Source organism: Phocoena sinus, chromosome 10, assembly GCF_008692025.1.
Source record: "Phocoena sinus isolate mPhoSin1 chromosome 10, mPhoSin1.pri, whole genome shotgun sequence".
Classification (NCBI taxonomy): domain Eukaryota; kingdom Metazoa; phylum Chordata; class Mammalia; order Artiodactyla; family Phocoenidae; genus Phocoena; species Phocoena sinus.
Window position 1 is genome coordinate 15,733,815 of NC_045772.1, and position 19,174 is coordinate 15,752,988.

General features: G+C 39.7%; 1 protein-coding gene across 5 annotated transcripts in view; it reads right to left on the reverse strand.

The window, feature by feature from the left end:
* Window positions 1-19,174, reverse strand: part of RIC8B (RIC8 guanine nucleotide exchange factor B) — a 128,076-nt gene that overhangs the window by 39,428 nt on the left and 69,474 nt on the right. For all 5 annotated transcript variants that reach the window (XR_004351764.1, XR_004351765.1, XR_004351766.1 and 2 more), the window contains exons 5-7: window positions 11,829-12,057; window positions 10,984-11,079; window positions 5,706-5,850 (exon numbers count right to left, since the gene is read on the reverse strand). Coding sequence is in view for 2 of the 5 variants with exons in the window: in XM_032645623.1 (XP_032501514.1) it covers window positions 5,706-5,850; window positions 10,984-11,079; window positions 11,829-12,057 (470 nt within the window). In the remaining 3 variants the exon portion in view is untranslated. The remainder of the gene's footprint in view (window positions 1-5,705; window positions 5,851-10,983; window positions 11,080-11,828; window positions 12,058-19,174) is intronic.

The following is a 19,174-nucleotide window of genomic DNA, read 5'->3' on the forward strand; positions in this document are numbered from 1 at the left end:
CCTTCCTGAAAGCATTTTCAGTGGCATCTGGGGAGTGGGGAATGGTGGAAAAGCCTTACTTGCAGCAAGCTGAAGCCTGAGTGGGTAATGAAGATACTGAAAAGAAGAACAAATCAGTCTTTCAAGATGCTAACATGTGAAGGCAGTGACATGAAGATGTATATAGATTGAGGAAAACATAGAGAGTTAACAAACAAAAGAAAAGAGGGTAACAACTGATGAAGCAAGTCTTCTGAGAAGACAGGAAGGGAAAAGATCATCAGCAGAGGGAGATTGCTTAGCTCCAAGCTAAAGAGACGCCTATTCCTCTGAGACTGAAATAAATGAGACAAAAGTAAGTATGTAACGGTGTGGGGCTATGTGCTGAGACAGTTCAAGCCTTATTTATCTCTGCAACTCAGCTCCTTCCCTACCACAACGCCTAGCACACACTGGGAGTTAACAAATGTGTTAAAAGGCGGGGGCTGGGGAGGAGGGGAATACCCCACAAAGGCAGGGAGGTGTTTTACAAATTATTTTCTTTTATTAAACTATGTAAGGCTTGTCTTTAGAACCCCTTATAAAGCACACAATTTGCAGGGCAGGTAATAAGAATTTAGTTTTGTCAGCGCTCAACAAAACAAGTCAGTAGCATGAGCACAAGTTAACCTGTGGGTTGCTATCAGTTGGAGATGTAGTTTAGCCTGGCACAGATGGCACTTGGATGGCTTTTTCTGTGCCAAGTCTTCCATAAAATTTTGGTCTTTGTATCTTGCCCCATTTCAATTTTCCTTTTTAATCTTGTCTCTGTGTTCCTAACCCAATTTGATTGCTGTTTGCTGTCTCTACTTAGTGGTCTGAACTTTCTGCCTTGGTCATGGTACCTTAAATTTCAAACTCAGCTTTGAACATCTTTAAGAGGAAAGTTCAGTCACTCTGATAAATTATCTTAAATTTATTTCATTTTGATATAACCTGCCTCCAAACCCAACCCAAACTCTAAAATCTGATGACTATAAAATTTTTTGGCGGGTGGGGGGCAGAAGGTTTTAAATTAGAATTAGTTGACAGCATTTAAAAACTCTCCTGAAAAATCTGGGTGATTTGGTAACATTGGTCACATGCTCCTTCACGGTAACAATCAGCTGGAGCTAAAGAGCAGCAAGGTCCCTTTTCCAGTCTCCCACATTCCTCTTGTTCCTCCACTCCCAACCCACAATCTCCCCAACAATTAGCTAAGTGTCGGTTTTCATTTATCATCTTATGTTCCGTTCATTTGACTTACTTTATTACCAGCCTGGCACTTTGTAGGCATCTGAGCTTGTAATCCTTGATAAAGAAAGTAAATAACAGGAGGGCAGAGACCTTGCTTATCTTGTATACCTTTGTATTCCCAGGGTCTAGCTCAAAAAGTATTTGTTGAATAAGCAAGCTTTTATTTCAGAAGAATACTTTTACTATTAAAATCAAACTAGAAGGAAAAGAAGTTGAATATATATAGAATTGTTAAAGATCAAATGAAAAAGATACAATTTTGCTAATATGGGTTTGGGGCTCAAAGTTAGGACTATGACACCTCAAATACTGGGTCCCAGGGGGAACAAAGCTAACCATATCAAATTAAAAACAATTAACAGATTCATTTATCAATGTATATACCATATTTGTTATAACACCAACTCATTAGTAAGGTGATTGATTATATTTATATATATAATTTATGTATTTAGATATGTAAAATTATTTAGATATATATTTAGATATGTAATTTATGTATTTAGGTATGTAATATATATTTAGATATGTAATTATGGAAGAAATAAACTTCATTTTTCCCCTCTTAAAAATTTTACATGTACACAAGAAATGCATGCTCATTGTAGAAAAATTACACAATACAGAGAACTAAAAAAAGTCACCAGTCATTCTACCACTTAGAGGTAACAATGGATAAGATTTTGATGTATTTATATTTTGATAAATACTTTCTGATGAATAGATACATATGTGTGGTTTAGATTTACATGTATGTGTGTGTATATATGATCATACTTTAAATACAGCTAATTTCTGAGCTCAGAAAAATCGATTTAATTCAGCCAGTATTTGCAGACTACTATATGCAAGGCACTATTCCAGTCAATGTCAAGATGTAATATCTTTTTTCATAGTCATGAAATAACTGAATTGTTTAAAAGAGCAGATGTTAAATAAACTAGTCTATGAGAACAGTTGAAGATAATTACAGTTGACCCTTGAACAACACAGGGGTTAGGGGTGATGGCCCTCCACGCAGTTGAATATCCTCCTATAACTTTACAGGTGGCCCTCCATATTTGCAGTTCCACATCCGTGGACTCAACTGACTATGGATTGTGTAGTACTGTAGTACATATTTATCAAAAAAGAATCTGCAGGGCTTCCCTGGTGGCACAGTGGTTAAGAATCCGCCTGCCAATGCAGGGGACACGAGTTCCAGCCCTGGTCTGGGAAGATCCCACATGCTACAGAGCAACTAAGCCTGTGAGCCACAACTACTGAGCCTGTGCTCTAGAGCCCGTGACCCACAACTACTGAGCCTGCGTGCTGCAACTAATGAAGCCCACACGTCTAGAGCCTGTGTTCCACAACAAGAAAAGCCACCACAATGAGAAGCCTGAGCACCGCAACAAAGAGTAGCCCCTGCTTGCTGCAACTAGAGAAAGCCCGCATGCAACAAAGACCCAACGGCAGCCAAAATAATAATAAATAAATAAATAAATAAAATTAAAAAAAAAAAAAAAGAATCTGCATATAAGTGGACCTGGGCAGTTCAAACTCATGTTGTTCAAGGGTCAATTGTATTATGAGAGGAAATATGGCAGAATGGAAAGACAGCTCTACTGCATGAGCTTGGATAAGACCCTTCCCTCACTTATGACATTGAAATAATAATGATGTTTACCTTAGAGAGTCCTTATGAGAATTAAATGAGATTATGGCATAGAATGTTTGGCACATGAATACATAATAGTTGTGTTTATTATCATTGTAACGATATTGATCAAATTATGTTGCTAATATACCATCTTAACAGTAACTGAAGTGGTTGTACCAGTTAATCAAAAATGAAGTTTAAGAATTCAATGAATGTGGACTTCTCTGGTGGCGCAGTGGTTGACAGTCCATCTGCCGATGAAGGGGACACAGGTTCGTGCCCCAGTCTGGGAAGATCCCACATGCCGCGGAGCGGCTAGGCCCATGAGCCATGGCCGCTGAGCCTGTGCGTCAGGAGCCTGTGCTCCGCAATGGGAGAGGCCACAACAGTGAGAGGCCCGCATACCACAAAAAAAAAAAAAAAAAGAATTCAATGAATGCAACTCAATAACAAAAAACCCCAAATAATTCGATTAGACAAAGGACCTGAATAGACACTTTTCCAAAGGCATACAGATGGCCAACAGGTACATGAAAAGGTGCTCGGCATCACTAATCATCAGGGAAATGCAAGTCAAAACCACAATGAGAGATCACCTCACACCTATTAGGATGGCTTTTATCAAAAAACAAGAGATAACAAGTGCTGGCAAGGATGTGGCAAAGATGGAACCCTTGTGCACTGTTAGTGGAAAGGTAAATTGGTGCAGCTACTATGGAAAACACTACGGAGGTTACTAAAAAAATTAAATATAGAACTACAATATAATCCAGCATCCCACTTCTGGGTATATATCCAAAGGAAATGAAATCAGAATCCCTATGAGATATCTCAACTCTCATGTTCATTGCAGCATTATTCACAATAGCCAAGATATGGAAACAAGCTAAGTGCCTATCAACAGATGAATAGATAAAGGAGGTGTGTGTGTGTGTGTGTGTGTGTGTGTGTGTGTGTGTGTGTGTGTGTGTGTGTATGCATGCACCTTAAGGAACGCTAGGGTTAGGGATGCCTACCCTTCATGCAGTCAAAAATCTGTGTATAATTTGATAGTCTGATCTCTGATTTTGTGGTTCCACATCCACAGATCAAACTAACTGTGGGTCCAACCTACTGTGGATCATGTAGTATTGTAGTGTGTATTTACAGAAAAATATCCACATCTAAGTGAACCCGAGCAGTTCAAACTTGTGTTGGTCAAGGGTCAACTGTATATAAAATGAATATTATTCAGCCATGACAAAGGAAATCCTACTATTTGCAACAACATGGATGAACCTAGAGAACATTATGCTAAGTGAATAAGCCAGATAGAGAAAGGCAAATACTGCAGATCTCACTTACATGTAGAATCTGAAAAAAAAAAATCAAACTCATAGAAACAGAGAGTAGAACAGTGGTTACCAGGGAATAGAGGGTAGGGAAACAGGGAGATCTGGTCAAAGGGTACAAGTTATAAGATGAATAAGTTCAGTTATAAGATTAATAAGTTCTGGGGATCTAATATACAGAATGATGACTATAGTTAATAATACTTTATTATACACTTGAAATTTGCTAAGAGAGTAAATATTAAGTGTTCTCACACCACACACACACACACACAAACGCACATAACTATGTGAGGTGGTGAATGTGTTAATTAACCTGACTGTGGTAATCATTTCACAATGTATATGTGTATCAAATCATCATGTTGTATACTTTAAATATATATAATTTTATTTGTCAATCATACCTCAATAAAACTGGCAGGGGAGAAAAGAATTCAACTGACTGAAGATTTTGAGAGAAGTGAGTGAAGTTTTTCACTTCTAAGTTATCTCTCTCACAAAACTAGGGTACTTAAAAAAGTATAATATAAAATCTGCTTATTTGGGACTTTTACACTAGTACTTTTATAAACTAGGAGATGAAGAAAGAAATAGTAAGAATATCTGAGTAACTTGGTTAAAGTTCCTTGTTTAGAGAACTTTTGTAGAGCAAAATAATCCATATATATATATACATATTTTTTTTGGCGTTACGCAGGCCTCTCACTGCTGTGGCCTCTCCCGCCACAGAGCACAGGCTCCAGACATGCAGGCTCAGCGGCCATGGCTCACGGGCCCAGCCGCTCTGCGGCATGTGGAATCCTCCCGGACCGGGGCACGAACCCGTGTCCCCTGCATCGGCAGGCGGGCCCTCAACCACTACCAGGGAAGCCCTAATCCATATAATTTAAGGAAATATTTTAAATTGTTAGATGTATCTCAGAAGACAATCACTTTATACATACTTGTAAAATAGTATTTATTATAGTATAGTTACTTTTTAGTTTCTCTTTATTTCTGTCTTACCCTCATCTCAAGGGTAAGAGGTATATCTTATGCATTTATTGATTAAAGAACTTAATGCAGAAACCAAAACTCCATAGCTTTAATTCCAAGAGGAATTAAAAAGTGGAACTAACCCAGGCCTTTGCCTGGTTATCAGAATATTAGCACCTGAATTATTTAAGCAGATTTTTCAGAATGGCTCCAGGTCCTGACTCATCAAGATTAAGAAGCCTGAGTTAAGGAGACAGAAGGCAAAGTTTAAATGTGAGTGTGTTTGGTAGTGTATCTGCCTGCATGTCTCAATGAATTCAGAAGCATATAGAAAATGTTTTTAAATTATTACTTTTTATTATCTGCTCAAGCCCTCTAATGGAACAGATAAGAGAATAAGCTCTGAAAAGAGTGGAATGAGATGGCCACTAATAACAGAAACATTTCTCAAATTCCCTCAGAAAGATGAAAAAGTAGAGGGCAAATAGAGTTTAACCTACCTCTCTCTTTGCAAAGGACAAAAAGGAATTCAGCAGCAATTTGCTTGACTCCCAGGTCAACATGTGTCATGAGGCGCACCAGCTTATTTCTCACAGTTGAGCCAACTTCAGGTCGATTTGTCACATCCCTCAATGGTGGTAAAACCTAATGGCACAAATGCAAAACCATCATCAATCGTTTAAGTATTAGAGTAAGTGAGAATGGTACCAACCGAGCTTAGTTTTTTAAGAGTAGAAAAAACATTAAAAACTAAATAGGTTTGCTTCCAAATAGAATAAAGCTAAACAAAAAACAAACCTCAAATAATTTCATGCCTGTAATGAAATTTCATTTGAAGTGAAACATCTCTTCATTGTACCACCATGATATATTCAAACCCCTTCCTGAGTTTTTACTCATCTCAGCACCTGGAATGCCCCTGCTGCCTCTATCAAAATCCATGTTAAAGTCTGGGTCAAATTTCTCTTTCTTCCTTAATACCCTGACTCATTGATTTTTCCCTTCTTTTAATTCCTGCAGCATTTTCATTGTTTACTAAAAAATACCAAAAACCCTGTACATATGTTTTCTAGTTGTTTTATTTTATAATAAAATGGTTATTAATTATTGAGTACTTCTTATGTGCTAGTTGCTATAATAGATGATATGCACACATTCTCTATAATCAACCCTCACAGGAACCTTGCAAAGGAGGTAGTAACATCACTATCATCTCTATTTTATAGACTGATCCTCAGAGGAATTACATAACTTGCTTGGTTTATCTGTTTGTTTGCTCACTCACTCACCCATCCATGCATCCACCCAGATCCCTCCTCTTTTGGTTCTCCACACTGGTTGCTTCATCTTAGCCTCTGTGCCAGTTCTCTTTTATCCTTTTGTGTTTAAGTGCTGGAATATTCAAGGGTTAAGTTCTTGGGCAACATTTCTTTACTATTTTCACTCTCTATTGGTGATCTCATCCAGTTTTATGGCTTTGTATGGTCTCTATTTACTGATAACTCCCTAAAGTATATGTCTATCTTGATTTCTTCCATGACCTCCGGACTTTTATAGGCTTCTCAAATTTAGCATGTCCTAAGCAGAATATTGAAGCTCCCAACAAAGCTGTTCCTTCTACAGTTTTCCATCTCATTAAATAGCAAGTCTGTTCTTCCAACTGTTTACTGCAAACACCTTGGAAACAGCCTTGATTCCTCTCTTTCACATCCCACATCCAATCCATCAGCAAATTATTCCGGCTCTACCTTTGAATTATATCCATAACCCAACAACTTCTCACTATCTCCTCTAGTATTACCAAATTCAAGCTACCAATATTTCTCATCTGAACCATTACCACAGTCTCCTAAGTCATCCCTGCTTCCATCCTGGTCCTTCTATGATCTATTACATAGCAGCTAGGATGATCCTTTGAAAGTCAGATCATGTCATTCCTCTTCACAAAGTCCTCCAGTTCCCATGGCTTCTCATCTCACTCATAGTAAAAGGTGAGGTCCTTCCAAATTCCTTAAGTTTCACATAATGTGGCTTCCTGCTACTTTTCTGACTTAATTTCTATTATATTCCTTGCTTACACTGCTATAGTCTCACAAACCTCCATGGAACTCTTTATACTCACCGAGCACTTTCCCACCTCATGGTCTCTGCATTTGCTGTTCCCTCTGCCCAGAAACTCTTTTTCTGGAAACTGGCTTGGCTCATTCCCTTACTTTCCTTCAGGTCTCTATTCAAATGTTATTTATAGGAAGACATTCCCTGACCACCCTATATAATTAACCGTCAGCATTCTCTTTTTTAATCCCCCTCCTTCTGCTTTAATCTTCCTCACAGTACTTATCACCACCTAACACAGTACATATTTCTTTCTTTTTTGTCTGCCTTCTTCCACAAGTCAGTTCCATGGGGGCAGGGATTTCTTTCTGTTTTGTGTACTGCTCTCAGTGCCCGGCATATTACAGGTTTCGATAAATATTTGATGATTGAAGGAAGAATGAATTAATTCAAGTAACTTTTTAAAAGTGCCTTCTATAAGCTAGGCACTATGCTAGGAAATGAAGATAGACACAAAGTCAAATTATAATTTACTATACCAGACTCTTTATGTGTATATTATTTTTTATTTAATCCATTCAGCTGACTTCCTTCCTTCCTTATCTCTTTCTATACTGAGTACCTACCATGTATCAGGAGGTACTGGAGGCCCTGGAGATACAGCTGTGAAAAAAACCCAGAAACTAAATCTCAGAAAAATGAGTAATCTACCCAAAGTGTTTATAGAACCGTGTTTCAATATCTCTGGTAGGATAGAGCAAAATGCTCTTTGTGCTTATCTCCCATTTCTAGAGGAATGAGACATGTAACAAATGATTTCATGTGGTACGTACCTACAGTTCCAGAGTATAGTATCTCTTAATAAAGGTTATCACACAAAAATTTTCTTAGCTATGTTTTGGGTTCCTTAACAAGTTTTTGAAGTGAAATTTTACAGTTTTCATTGTTACATATCACGCCCAAACTGCATATGTATGGAGTATTTCTATTTCCCCCCGAATACTACCCTCCATTAACTTTTTTCTTTTCTTTGAGAAACCTTGTCCAGTTCCTCTTTCAAATCCATAGCATCTTCATCTCTTCTATTAGCCTGTCCAGATGAATCCAACCTGAATCAGTAATTTCTACCATCTGTTCTCTTTCTACCTGCCCAAATACTGAATACTCAAGACCAATTTACTTTGGGTATGCACGAGTGGATTTAATCAGGAATTAACTATGGGACACAATAATTAATTAGCCATGGTTCCATTTACACTATTATCAAAGTTAATCATCTGGTACTTTAAGTTCTGCCCTTCTTGATCCTCATAGTCTATAGTGCATCTTCCTCAGAAAGAAAGTGGATTTCTGTATCGTGCCTTGTATCTTTCTTTAGTTACCTTTTACTTGTCATGTCTCCTTCTTTATCTGTACTGTAGTATTTCTTTGAGGATAAGGAGTGGGTCTCACAATCTTTTGTATCTACATAATGTATAGTCCAAGACCTTCATATAAATAATCTGTTTAACAGATTTTAGGGGGGCTATTCTGGTTAGAGATGGCAAAATCTAAACAGTTTAGTTGAACGTGGATCTCCTCTGTGAAAAAGCTAAAATATAGAACACAAAGTATTTTCATTTATTATTCTCCACCAAGTCCTCCTAGTCATGATAGAATGTCTTAAAATAATCAAACTTGGAAATGACCTTAATTCATCAATTAACTAATTTATTTTGCTTAAATGATTATTCATGCTTTGATGGTAGCTAGTCTTCCAATAGACTATAAATTCTTCAAAGATAAGAGTCCCTACTTTCTAATTTCTCCTTATCAGCAATATCCATTAATGAGCTCTACACACAGTAAAGTGCTTATTAAATCTTGACCATAAACATATGGGGGAAAATGAACCTAGATAATTTATTAAGAGAAATTCTATATGGCAATAAATGAACAATGGGGTGAATGGTGGTATCATGTAGTGAATGAGGAAAGAAGGGGAAGACAGGGTGGGGAGGGATGGGAAATCAAGAGATTAGTTTGGGATACGTTAACTTAAGATACCTACTACACATCCAAGGGGAGGAGATGAGTAGGCAGTATGTTATATAAGTCTGGAGCTTAGGGGACAGGTCAAGGGTAGAGACAGAAATTTGCGAGTCATCAGTGAATAGATGACTTTCAAAACCATGGCTGTTGAATGAGACCAACAAGAGAGTAGAAATGGAGACAAAGATAATATTGCCTTGGGGAGCTCAAACACTGCAAAGAAGAAGTTCCCTGTTGTGTCCTAGACACCAAGTGAAGAAGGTACTTCAAGTAGGAGAGAATACTTAATTACATCAAAATGTTACCGGGGAATAAAAAAAAGATTTGAGAACTATTAGATTTGGCAATATCGGGTTGATGATATTTGACAAACACCTTTGTAGTAGAGTGAAAAGCATGAAAACCTAATTACAGTGGGTTCGGAAGAGAATCAAAATGAGTAAAAGGAAGAGAGCGGGTGAGCACAGAAAACTCTCCTGAGGAACACTGCATAAAGAAGAGAAGAGAAATGGAGAGGCAGCTTGAGAAGTGGGATTAAGGGAAGGTTTTTCTGCTTTTAAGATGGAAGATGTGTTGGGTGCAGACAAAAATGATCCAGTACATTAAAAAAAAAAAATTAATATAAGAAGAAAGAGAGGGAGTAAATGCAGGAGCAAAGTTCTTGAGGTGAGAGGGAAAGGTATCCAGGATATGAGTGCAGAGGCTGGCCACAGAAGGAAGCAGGGACAATTCATCCCTTGTGATAGAGCGGGGAGACATAGGACATGGGGGTACAGATAGATGCAGACAGACAGTAGATGCAGAGGTAGAAAGATGACTTCTTACCATGAACTCCAACTACTACCATCTTACTCTGAACCTTCATCATCAGCTCTCTTTTGGGCTAGTCTCCTCACATCTACTCACACTCCTTTAGTCTATCTTATATATAGTAGCCAGAATATCTTTAAATATAAATGAGGTCACATCACGTCCCTTCTCAGAATAGTCCAATGCTTTCCCTTCTCACTTAGAAGAAAATCAAAATTCCTGTACAACCTTACATTATTTGGTTCTTGCTTACCTCTTTTACTTCATCTACCACTCTCCCCCTCGCACAATATTCTTTAGCCTTCTTGCTTTTCCTTAAGCATACCAAAGCATCCTCTCATCCAGGGACTTTGAATTCGTTCTGTCTGGTACATTCCTCTTCCAGAATATTCTCAGAACTATTCTCAGAGACTATCCTCTTTCAGATATTCTCAAAGATCCTTTCCTTACTTATCCAAGTTTCTGCTCAAATGTCATTTCCTCAGAGAGGTTCTTCCTTATTCCCTTAAGTTTTCCCTTCTCCTGTATCTTTCTTCTGAACACTTATCACTACTTGCCATTGTATCATACATTTATTTACTTTTTGTCCTCCTACAATAAGGGAAACTCCACAAAGCAAAGACTTCATTTGTATTTCAATGCTTAGAATACAGCACACAGATCTCAATAAACATTTGTTGAGTAAATGAATGAATGACTCAAAAAAATAGACAGGGTCACTTATTTCTGGATTAGGAAGATTTCAAAGATTTAACACTAACTCTTTTGAGTTTCTGACATTCTGAAAGAAAACGACTGTGATAGAATTTGACTCATTAATTTTATGTTAAAAAAACACATATAAGATTAACTTTGAGATGTTAATATGCATTAAACAGTTACCTGATCTTTGAGAAATTTTCTGATGTTTCGATGGGCTCGGGAACATTCTGTTAATAAGCTGAGAACTGGAGTTAGACCCTCTCTATAGCTGCTTCCCTACAAAGAAAACCATACATGCTGCATTAGTTTAGTTTCTAACAGTTTACTTTTCTTCATATAACTGAGTATATTAATACTCTTTTTTTGAGAGGGAGACACTTTATGTTACCAAAGCTGTACAAACTATTTTAAAAATTATTTTCGTAAAAATATTTCCATTTCATTAGTTATCTTCATGTTTACTAATGCCCATTTTTATCCTTCCTGGATTTTTCTACATTTTTTAGGGCCCTCACTGGCTCAGCAAATGGGCTTAAACAAGGAGAAGGTTTTGATGGCCAACCCATCTTAACTTGCTGCCTTTTAATACAGATACTCGACAAAGCAAGTGACAGAAAAGAGAAAATAAGCAGCTTACAACAAATGCAAAGTTGACAAATTTCTTTTAAAGATGTCTTTTAGGTGTTATGGAAAGCAGTTATCATCAAGTTTTGGGGGGGAGATATTTTTACTTCTAGAACGTACAAAATACCTACATAGAAAAGTAATTACTTTTTCCTTTGTTTTCAGGCACTAGTCACAATTTTGGTGTCGCATCAACACAATTTTCAGCTTTAAACAAATAAATTCACTTGGTTTCAGCAATTTATCATTTACTACAGTAAAATGCTTTCTGGAGTATAAATAATTGTTCAAGATGTCAGCTATAAAAAAAAAGCTTAGATTCAAAAATCACATCCTGTGATGCCTGTATGTGTGTACAATTACATTCTTTAGAAGCATCTTCTCAATTTTATCAGTCTTACCTTGTCTATTCTCTTCTCCATAAAACTAAGTAAAACATGAATGGCCTCCATATTCATACCATTGTATACCATGGTATTATTTTTCAAAACTGTTTCTTTCTCAGCTGTTTTATCACTGGGCAGTTCATCTAGCATCGTTGCTTCTGGGGCTGTTTCTTCATGGGTTAATGGACAAATGAGAACATCCAAACAAGAGACTGGAACATTGCTTAAAAGGTTGACTGCATTGCTGAAAAGCAATTTAAAAAGACAATATTTTAATTTGACTGACTAGTCCTTTAAAACACAAACGTAATAAGTTCAGAAGTGACTTTTAGGAGTCAGTTAAAATTCTTCTTTTTCAAAATGAGTCTTTAATATTATTTGGCATTTACTGACTAACAGAAAATAAAGAGAACTGTTTCAAATACACACATGACAAATTAGAAAGAACACATGTTAAATGGACACACACAATCATATGATGTCATGTCACTTTCTGAAATGCTAAAATAGGAATTAGTGAGCTTTAACACTAGCTCTTTAATTTTATTATGATACAATACTAGATTTGCAGTTTTTCCTTGGGATTTTAAATCCTTTTGTGGATTCACTGATGTCTTATTATTCCTTAGATTACAACATAAAGCATTTGAGGAACACTGTATATAAGCAGCTTATCACAGAGGCAACAACATTAAAAACCAAATATTGTAGGATTAAATTTTGTCCTTTCCAGATAGAGAAATACAATTTTTAGATCATCCCTTATTTCATAAGACATTTGCAGAAAATGGTAAATGGTGCTTTTTCTCCTTCTCTTGTCCCCAGATTTCTTTAAAAGAGGCCAACATAGCTACTTCGAATCTCTATCCCCCTAGGCCTTTCTTTCTATGTATTAAGGAAATAATGTGCCTGGGATGCACACCAGTAGGGGGAACCCAAACCTTGTATTTTTTGGTATTCCCTAAAAATCTTGTTCCATTGCTCAGTGTATAAGAGATTAAAATTAAAATTGTTAGTGTTTGACACTAACAATTTAAAAATTAGACATGCTCTCAATTCATATATTTTCCTTCATGCATTAATTCATATTTTTTCTTTTAAAAGGAGAAGTGTTCTGTGCTAACTGGATCTTAAAAGCCTGTGCCTCAGAACTTCCTGATAAACAACAATGGAGAGACAGGCATTACATTTCCTAGTGACAGAGAAGCAGATCTAAAAATAACTGCATCCTGACTAAAAATAAACTCTTGCAAATACAATTTAAAAGTCTAACCACTTGGAAGCCAAATTCAGAGCTTAATCTAACTGATGCTGTCTTAATTTAGCCCATAGTAGTTCCTTTTAATTTAGATTATAGTGACACCCTCAAATATAAAACAAAATAAACAACAACAAAACAGAAATAAAATACAAAATATTTTCTCTCCTTTACCCTGAAGTGTGGCTGCATTTCCCCAAGAATGAATATTTCTTTTCTTTCTTTTTATATTACGGGAAAAAAAATTCATAAGAACTCAAAGTTGAAAAAGTAGACAATGGAGAACAATAACTGAACACCAAAAAATCAGAACCAAGAACAAAAATAATTTAACATGTCCTATAAATGAAAGGTTCCTGGTAAAATACAAGTTATTTGGTTGTCCCCACTAAGAATCTACTACTGCTGCTGCTGCTGCTATTACTACTACTACTATTCAACAATGTTTCTAATTTTGATTATTTGTAAATAATCGCAATTGGCTGAAATACGATGCTTTTCCCTCAAACTTTCCTTTTAAAATTTTTGCAACCATTTGTAGTTCCTTATCTATAGATAAATATATTGCACTTCTGACTTAAGCATTTGGAAACTGTTATTAAATATCATAGATTCACTGGGGTTAAAAGAAAAAAAAATAGAACTCTACCTTAGAATTACTTTCTAAAACTGTAAAAGCCACTTTGAAATGTTAGGTGTTTTTCAACACATAGAGCAATAGGCTGGAGTCCACCAGTAGTATGATTCTCTGAATCTACCATAGAGACCACACTGAATAAGGCAATGCATTTCATTACAAAGGAATGCTTCCCTTTAAATTCATTTAAAATAAGCAGTTTCCAGGAATTTCGTAAATTTAAGAAACCAAATGTAGAGTTTGATTCAACAAATATTTGGAGGTTTTAGGCTTTTCAAGAAAAGTTCCCATTTTCTCGTTTCTTATTAAACAACTGGGTTCCCAAACAACTACAAAATTAATTTTCTGGCTCACTGTGTTTGAGCTATTCTTTTTAAGTAAGGAAAGCCAGCTTTTTGAGCTGTCACTTCTCTGACAGTTTTATTTGTGGTAGAAGAGTGTATGAAATTCTCCAGCTACCAGGAAGTCAGTGACTATGCACAGATCTGCACAATGGTGTTTGCATTCCTACTCCAGGGGGTAGAAGTACTGTGTATATTACTCTCCCCTTTTCAGCTTCCTAGAGATCATTAATCACTGGGACATGACATCCTCCCACTCAAACTCCCAGCCCCCTCCTGATATGCAGATTCAAAAGCAGGGCCTATTTAGAGCTCCTTAATGCTCTGATTAAAGCCTTGATAGTTGTGGGAGAAGGAAGGCAACCTAAAATCCAGGCCTGTATCAATCGAGGGGCTAAACAATTTAATACCAGATGACACTAAGGAGCATGATAACAGTACAAGCAGACCTACAGCTGTTGGCAAACTTTCCTGGTCAAATGTATCTTCTTTACATTTGGGGCTCACATATCGTTTTTCATGGCTGGAAAATCTACTTAAATGAACCTCAAGATCTCCAAAAGATTTTCACATGTAAATACCTAAGTTTACTTTAGTCTAACTCAGTTCAGTAATTATTTATTGATTACTTATGCCAGGAATTTTTAAGGCAGGTATTACGAAGAAAATAGAAATAAATCCCTGCCCTTCTGGAGTTTATTTTCTAGCATGTAGAGAACAGTCAATTAAAAGTAAACAAACAGGGCTTCCCTGACAGCTCAGTGGTTGAGAGTCCGCCTGCCCATGCAGGGGACACGGGTTCGTGCCCCGGTCCAGGAAGATCCCACATGCCGCATAGCAGCTGGGCCCGTGAGCCATGGCCGCTGAGCCGCGCATCCAGAGCCTGTGCTCCGAAACGGGGAGAAGGCCACAACAGTGAGAGGCCGCAAAAAACAAACAAACAAAAGAAGTTAATTGAATAGAAGGTGATAAATGGTCTGAGGGTAAAATTCAGGAGGTAAACAGGACATGTGAGTTGTAATTTTGAATAGGGTAGTCTGAACAACCTCACTGAGATGGTGTCATTTAAGCAAAGACTTAAAGGAAGTTAGGGAGTGAGCCCTGTGACTGCATGCGGAAAGGGCGTTCCAGGAAGGAGGGCAGGAGCAAAGGCCCCAGGGCAGGAGTAGTGGCATGTATGAAGAACTGCAATGAAGTTGGTGTGGCTGAACCACCACACACAGGGTGAGGAGTGGGACAGGAGCTCAGCTGGGTAACAGGGGGCCAGATTGGTTTTACAGGCTATTATTACTTTAGTTTTTATCCTGAATGAAATGGGGAACCACTACAGGGCTTGGCATAGTAATATACTCTATCCTTATGTTAAAAGGATCACTCTGGCTACTATGTTGAGAACAACTAGTGTGGGGCCTTTAGGGACTTTCCACCCCCTCACTTGTTCCCGTAAACCAATTCTTCTCCCTATCGTGCGCCACTCCTTCTCCCTATCGAAACCAGTTCTTCCTATCGTGCGCCACTCCTTCTCCCTATCGAAACCAATTCTTGGAGTTTTTCAGTTGACGGGGACTTGCCAGACAGCGGGTAATTTTCCAGTTGCCCGTAACAGGTATACGCCCTAACCGCCACAATGAACAGACAACTATAACGGCCAGAAGGTGGGACAAAAGTTCCTAAGCCAATGAATTCAAAAGTCACCACATTTACCCAATCATTGTGAGAATATACCCGCCCTATGAGTAAATAAACCTATAAAAAGTATGTGATTCCGCTTTAGGGGTTCCCCATCGGCCTCCTGGCGTGAGGTTCAGGGAACCCCGGTGCATCGGCTCCTAATAAACCTCTTGCGTGTTGCAGCGGCTCTCGACTCTTGGCGGTTCTTGGGCGAGTTGGAATCCCTCGTAGACCGTTGGGTCTAACATTTGGGGGCTCGTCCGGGATCCCCACTCGCCCCCGGGTCACAAGAACATCGGGAGTCGGAGGTATCAGGTAGGCTCGAGCCCAATTGTCTGTTTGTTTGTTGTTTGTTTGTTGCTAGCCGCCATTAGGAAAAAGCCGTGCGAACCGGCTTGCTGTGGAATCTGTATTGGACTCCTGGCTAGGCAGACGTGCCGAAAGCTGGTGTCCACGGGCCCCGGGGGACGCCCTGGTGGTCCATCTGGAAGGAGAAACAAATTTTGTCTCCCCTTCATCTGGTTCTGGCAGGTTATATAAGCTGCCATCTGAATTTGAGTTGGTTTCGGGTTTAAATTCGCGGCGGCTGGTTCTGGCAGGTTATATAAGCTGCCATCTGAATTTGAGTTGGTTTCGGGTTTAAGTTCGCAGCGGCAATATCAATGTGTGTCTTTGAAATTTTATTGTTTTTCTGTACTATTATCTTTCTTTTGACGGACGACAATGGGACAAACTATGACGACTCCTCTTTCTCTTACCCTAAGCCACTGGACCGAAGTTAGGGCTAGGGCCCACAACCTTTCGGTAGAAGTAAGGAAAGGAAAATGGCAAACGCTGTGTACCTCTGAGTGGCCTACATTTCAGACAGGGTGGCCACCCGAAGGATCTTTTTTGTTAGATAAGGTTGGGCTAGTCAAGTCTAGGGTCTTTAACACAGGACCCCACGGACACCCAGACCAGATACCATATATCCTGGTCTGGGAAGATCTAGTTCTCTCCCCGCCTCCGTGGGTCCGGCCCTTTGTTTCCTCAACAGGCACGTCTGCATGCGCTCCAGCACAATCGGAGATATTGGCCCTGAAGAAAACCCCAGACACAGAAAAGTCATCTGCTGCCCCGGACCCGCCAAAGGCGATATATCCTGACCTGCAGTCTGATTTGCTTCTTCTAGATTCCCCACCTCCTTATCCTCCGGCCCTAAATCCCATGTCGCCCCTAGGACCCCCAGCTTCACAACCCTCCGCACCAGTAGGGCCACCTGTTATGGCAGAAAGGGGGGGTCCCTCGGCGGGCACCAGAAGCCGGAGGGCTGTTCCCCGGATTCTACTGCTTTACCCCTTAGAGAATATGGCCCCCCCCCGATAACCACGGGAATAGACCCCTTCAATACTGGCCCTTTTCCTCTGCAGATCTTTATAATTGGAAGATGCATAACCCTACTTTCTCTAAAAACCCACAGGCTCTTACTGCTTTAATAGAGTCTCTTGTCTTCACCCACCAACCCACCTGGGATGATTGTCAACAGCTCCTCCAGACTCTCCTCACAACTGAGGAGAGGCAACGGGTTCTCCTGGAGGCTAAAAAGAATGTGTTAGCCGCCAATGGACAACCTACCCAGTTGCCTAACGAGATTGATGCCGGGTTTCCACTCGTCAGGCCGAATTGGGACTTTAATACCCCGGAAGGTAAGGAGCACCTGAAAATGTATCGCCAGGCTCTGGTGGCGGGTCTCCATGGAGCGGCCAGGCGCCCCACGAATTTGGCTAAGGTAAGAGAGGTAACTCAGGGGCCCCAGGAATCGCCAACCGTATTCCTAGAACGCTTAATGGAGGCTTTTAGACGATTCACTCCTTATGATCCAACTTCTGAGGAACATAAGGCCACCATAGCAATGGCCTTTATTGACCAGGCGGCCCCTGATATTAGAAAGAAGTTACAAAGGCTGGATGGCCTACAAGGTTTCTCCCTTCAGGACTTAGTAAAAGAGGCAGATAAGGTATATAATAAGAGGGAGACAAAAGAAGAAAGAGAAGAAAGAAAGCAGAAGGAACAAGAGGCTCGTGAGGTAAGATGAGATAAGAGGCAAGAAAGACATTTGAGTAAGATACTGGCCACTGTAGTCAGAGGAGGAAACAGTAGAGACAGAAATAGACAGGAAGGGCGAACAACGGATAGAAGGCGGCCATTAGACAAGGACCAATGTGCCTACTGTAAAGAAAAAGGTCATTGGCAAGAGAATGCCCTAAAAAAAGGAACGGGGGAAGGATCACTAAGCCTTTTCATCTGTACGTGGCCGAGAATAAAGGTATTGCAAAGGGAGTACTAACTCAGAAACTGGGCCCCTGGAATCGCCCGGTTGCGTACCTATCAAAGAAATTGGATCCTGTGGCAGCAGGATGGCCCGCCTGTTTAAAAATAATCGCCGCGGTGGCCGCTTTGGTCAAAGATGCTGACAAACTGACTTTGGGGCAGAACCTAACGATAACAGCCCCCCATGCATTAGAAAGTGTAATTCGCCAGCCACCCGACAGATGGCTAACAAATGCCAGGATGACTCATTACCAAGCCCTGCTGTTAAACTCAGATCGTATTAAGTTTACCTCAGCCACAGGACTCAACCCGGCCACCTTGCTACCCGACCCTGACCTGGAAAGCACTACCGTCATCCATGATTGTCAGGAAGTACTGGCTGCAGCACACGGTAGCAGACCAGACTTGATGGATCAGCCCCTCCCCAACGCCGACGTTACCTGGTTTACTGACGGAAGCAGTTTCCTAGAGGAAGGTAAGCGTCGGGCGTGAGCTGCCATGGTAGACGGGAAAGAGGTCATCTGGGCAGCCGCCATTACCGCAAGGGACATCGGCCCAACGGGCTGAACTAATCGCCATGACTAGAGCATTGGAACTAGCAGAAAACAAAAAAGTAAACATCTATACGGACAGTAGGTACGCATTTGCTACCGCCCATGTCCATGGGGCCATTTACCAACAAAGAGGGTTGCTCACCTCGGCGGGCAAAGAAATTAAAAACAAAGAAGAAATAGTGGCACTGCTAGCTGCCCTCATGCTCCCCACTAAAGTCAGCATCATTCATTGCCCCGGACACCAGAAGGACAATACCCCGGTGACAAGAGGCAACAAATTGGCAGATAGGGTGGCACGAGAAGTGGCTCTACGGGAAATCATACTAGAACTATCAGATGAGAGTCCTGGGAAACCAAATGATAGGGGAACAATTACCCCAGCCATAACTAAAGGAACATTATCTCCTCAACAAGCAAAATCCATGCTACAACAGATTCACAGATGGACACACTTGGGAACCAAAAAGATGGTGTCCCTACTACACAAGACAGGTTATGATACCCCTGGACTAACTAAATTAGCTGAGCAGATTGCACGAGAGTGCATTCCATGCCAACAGGTAAACTCCCATAAAGGAAAACTTGAGGTC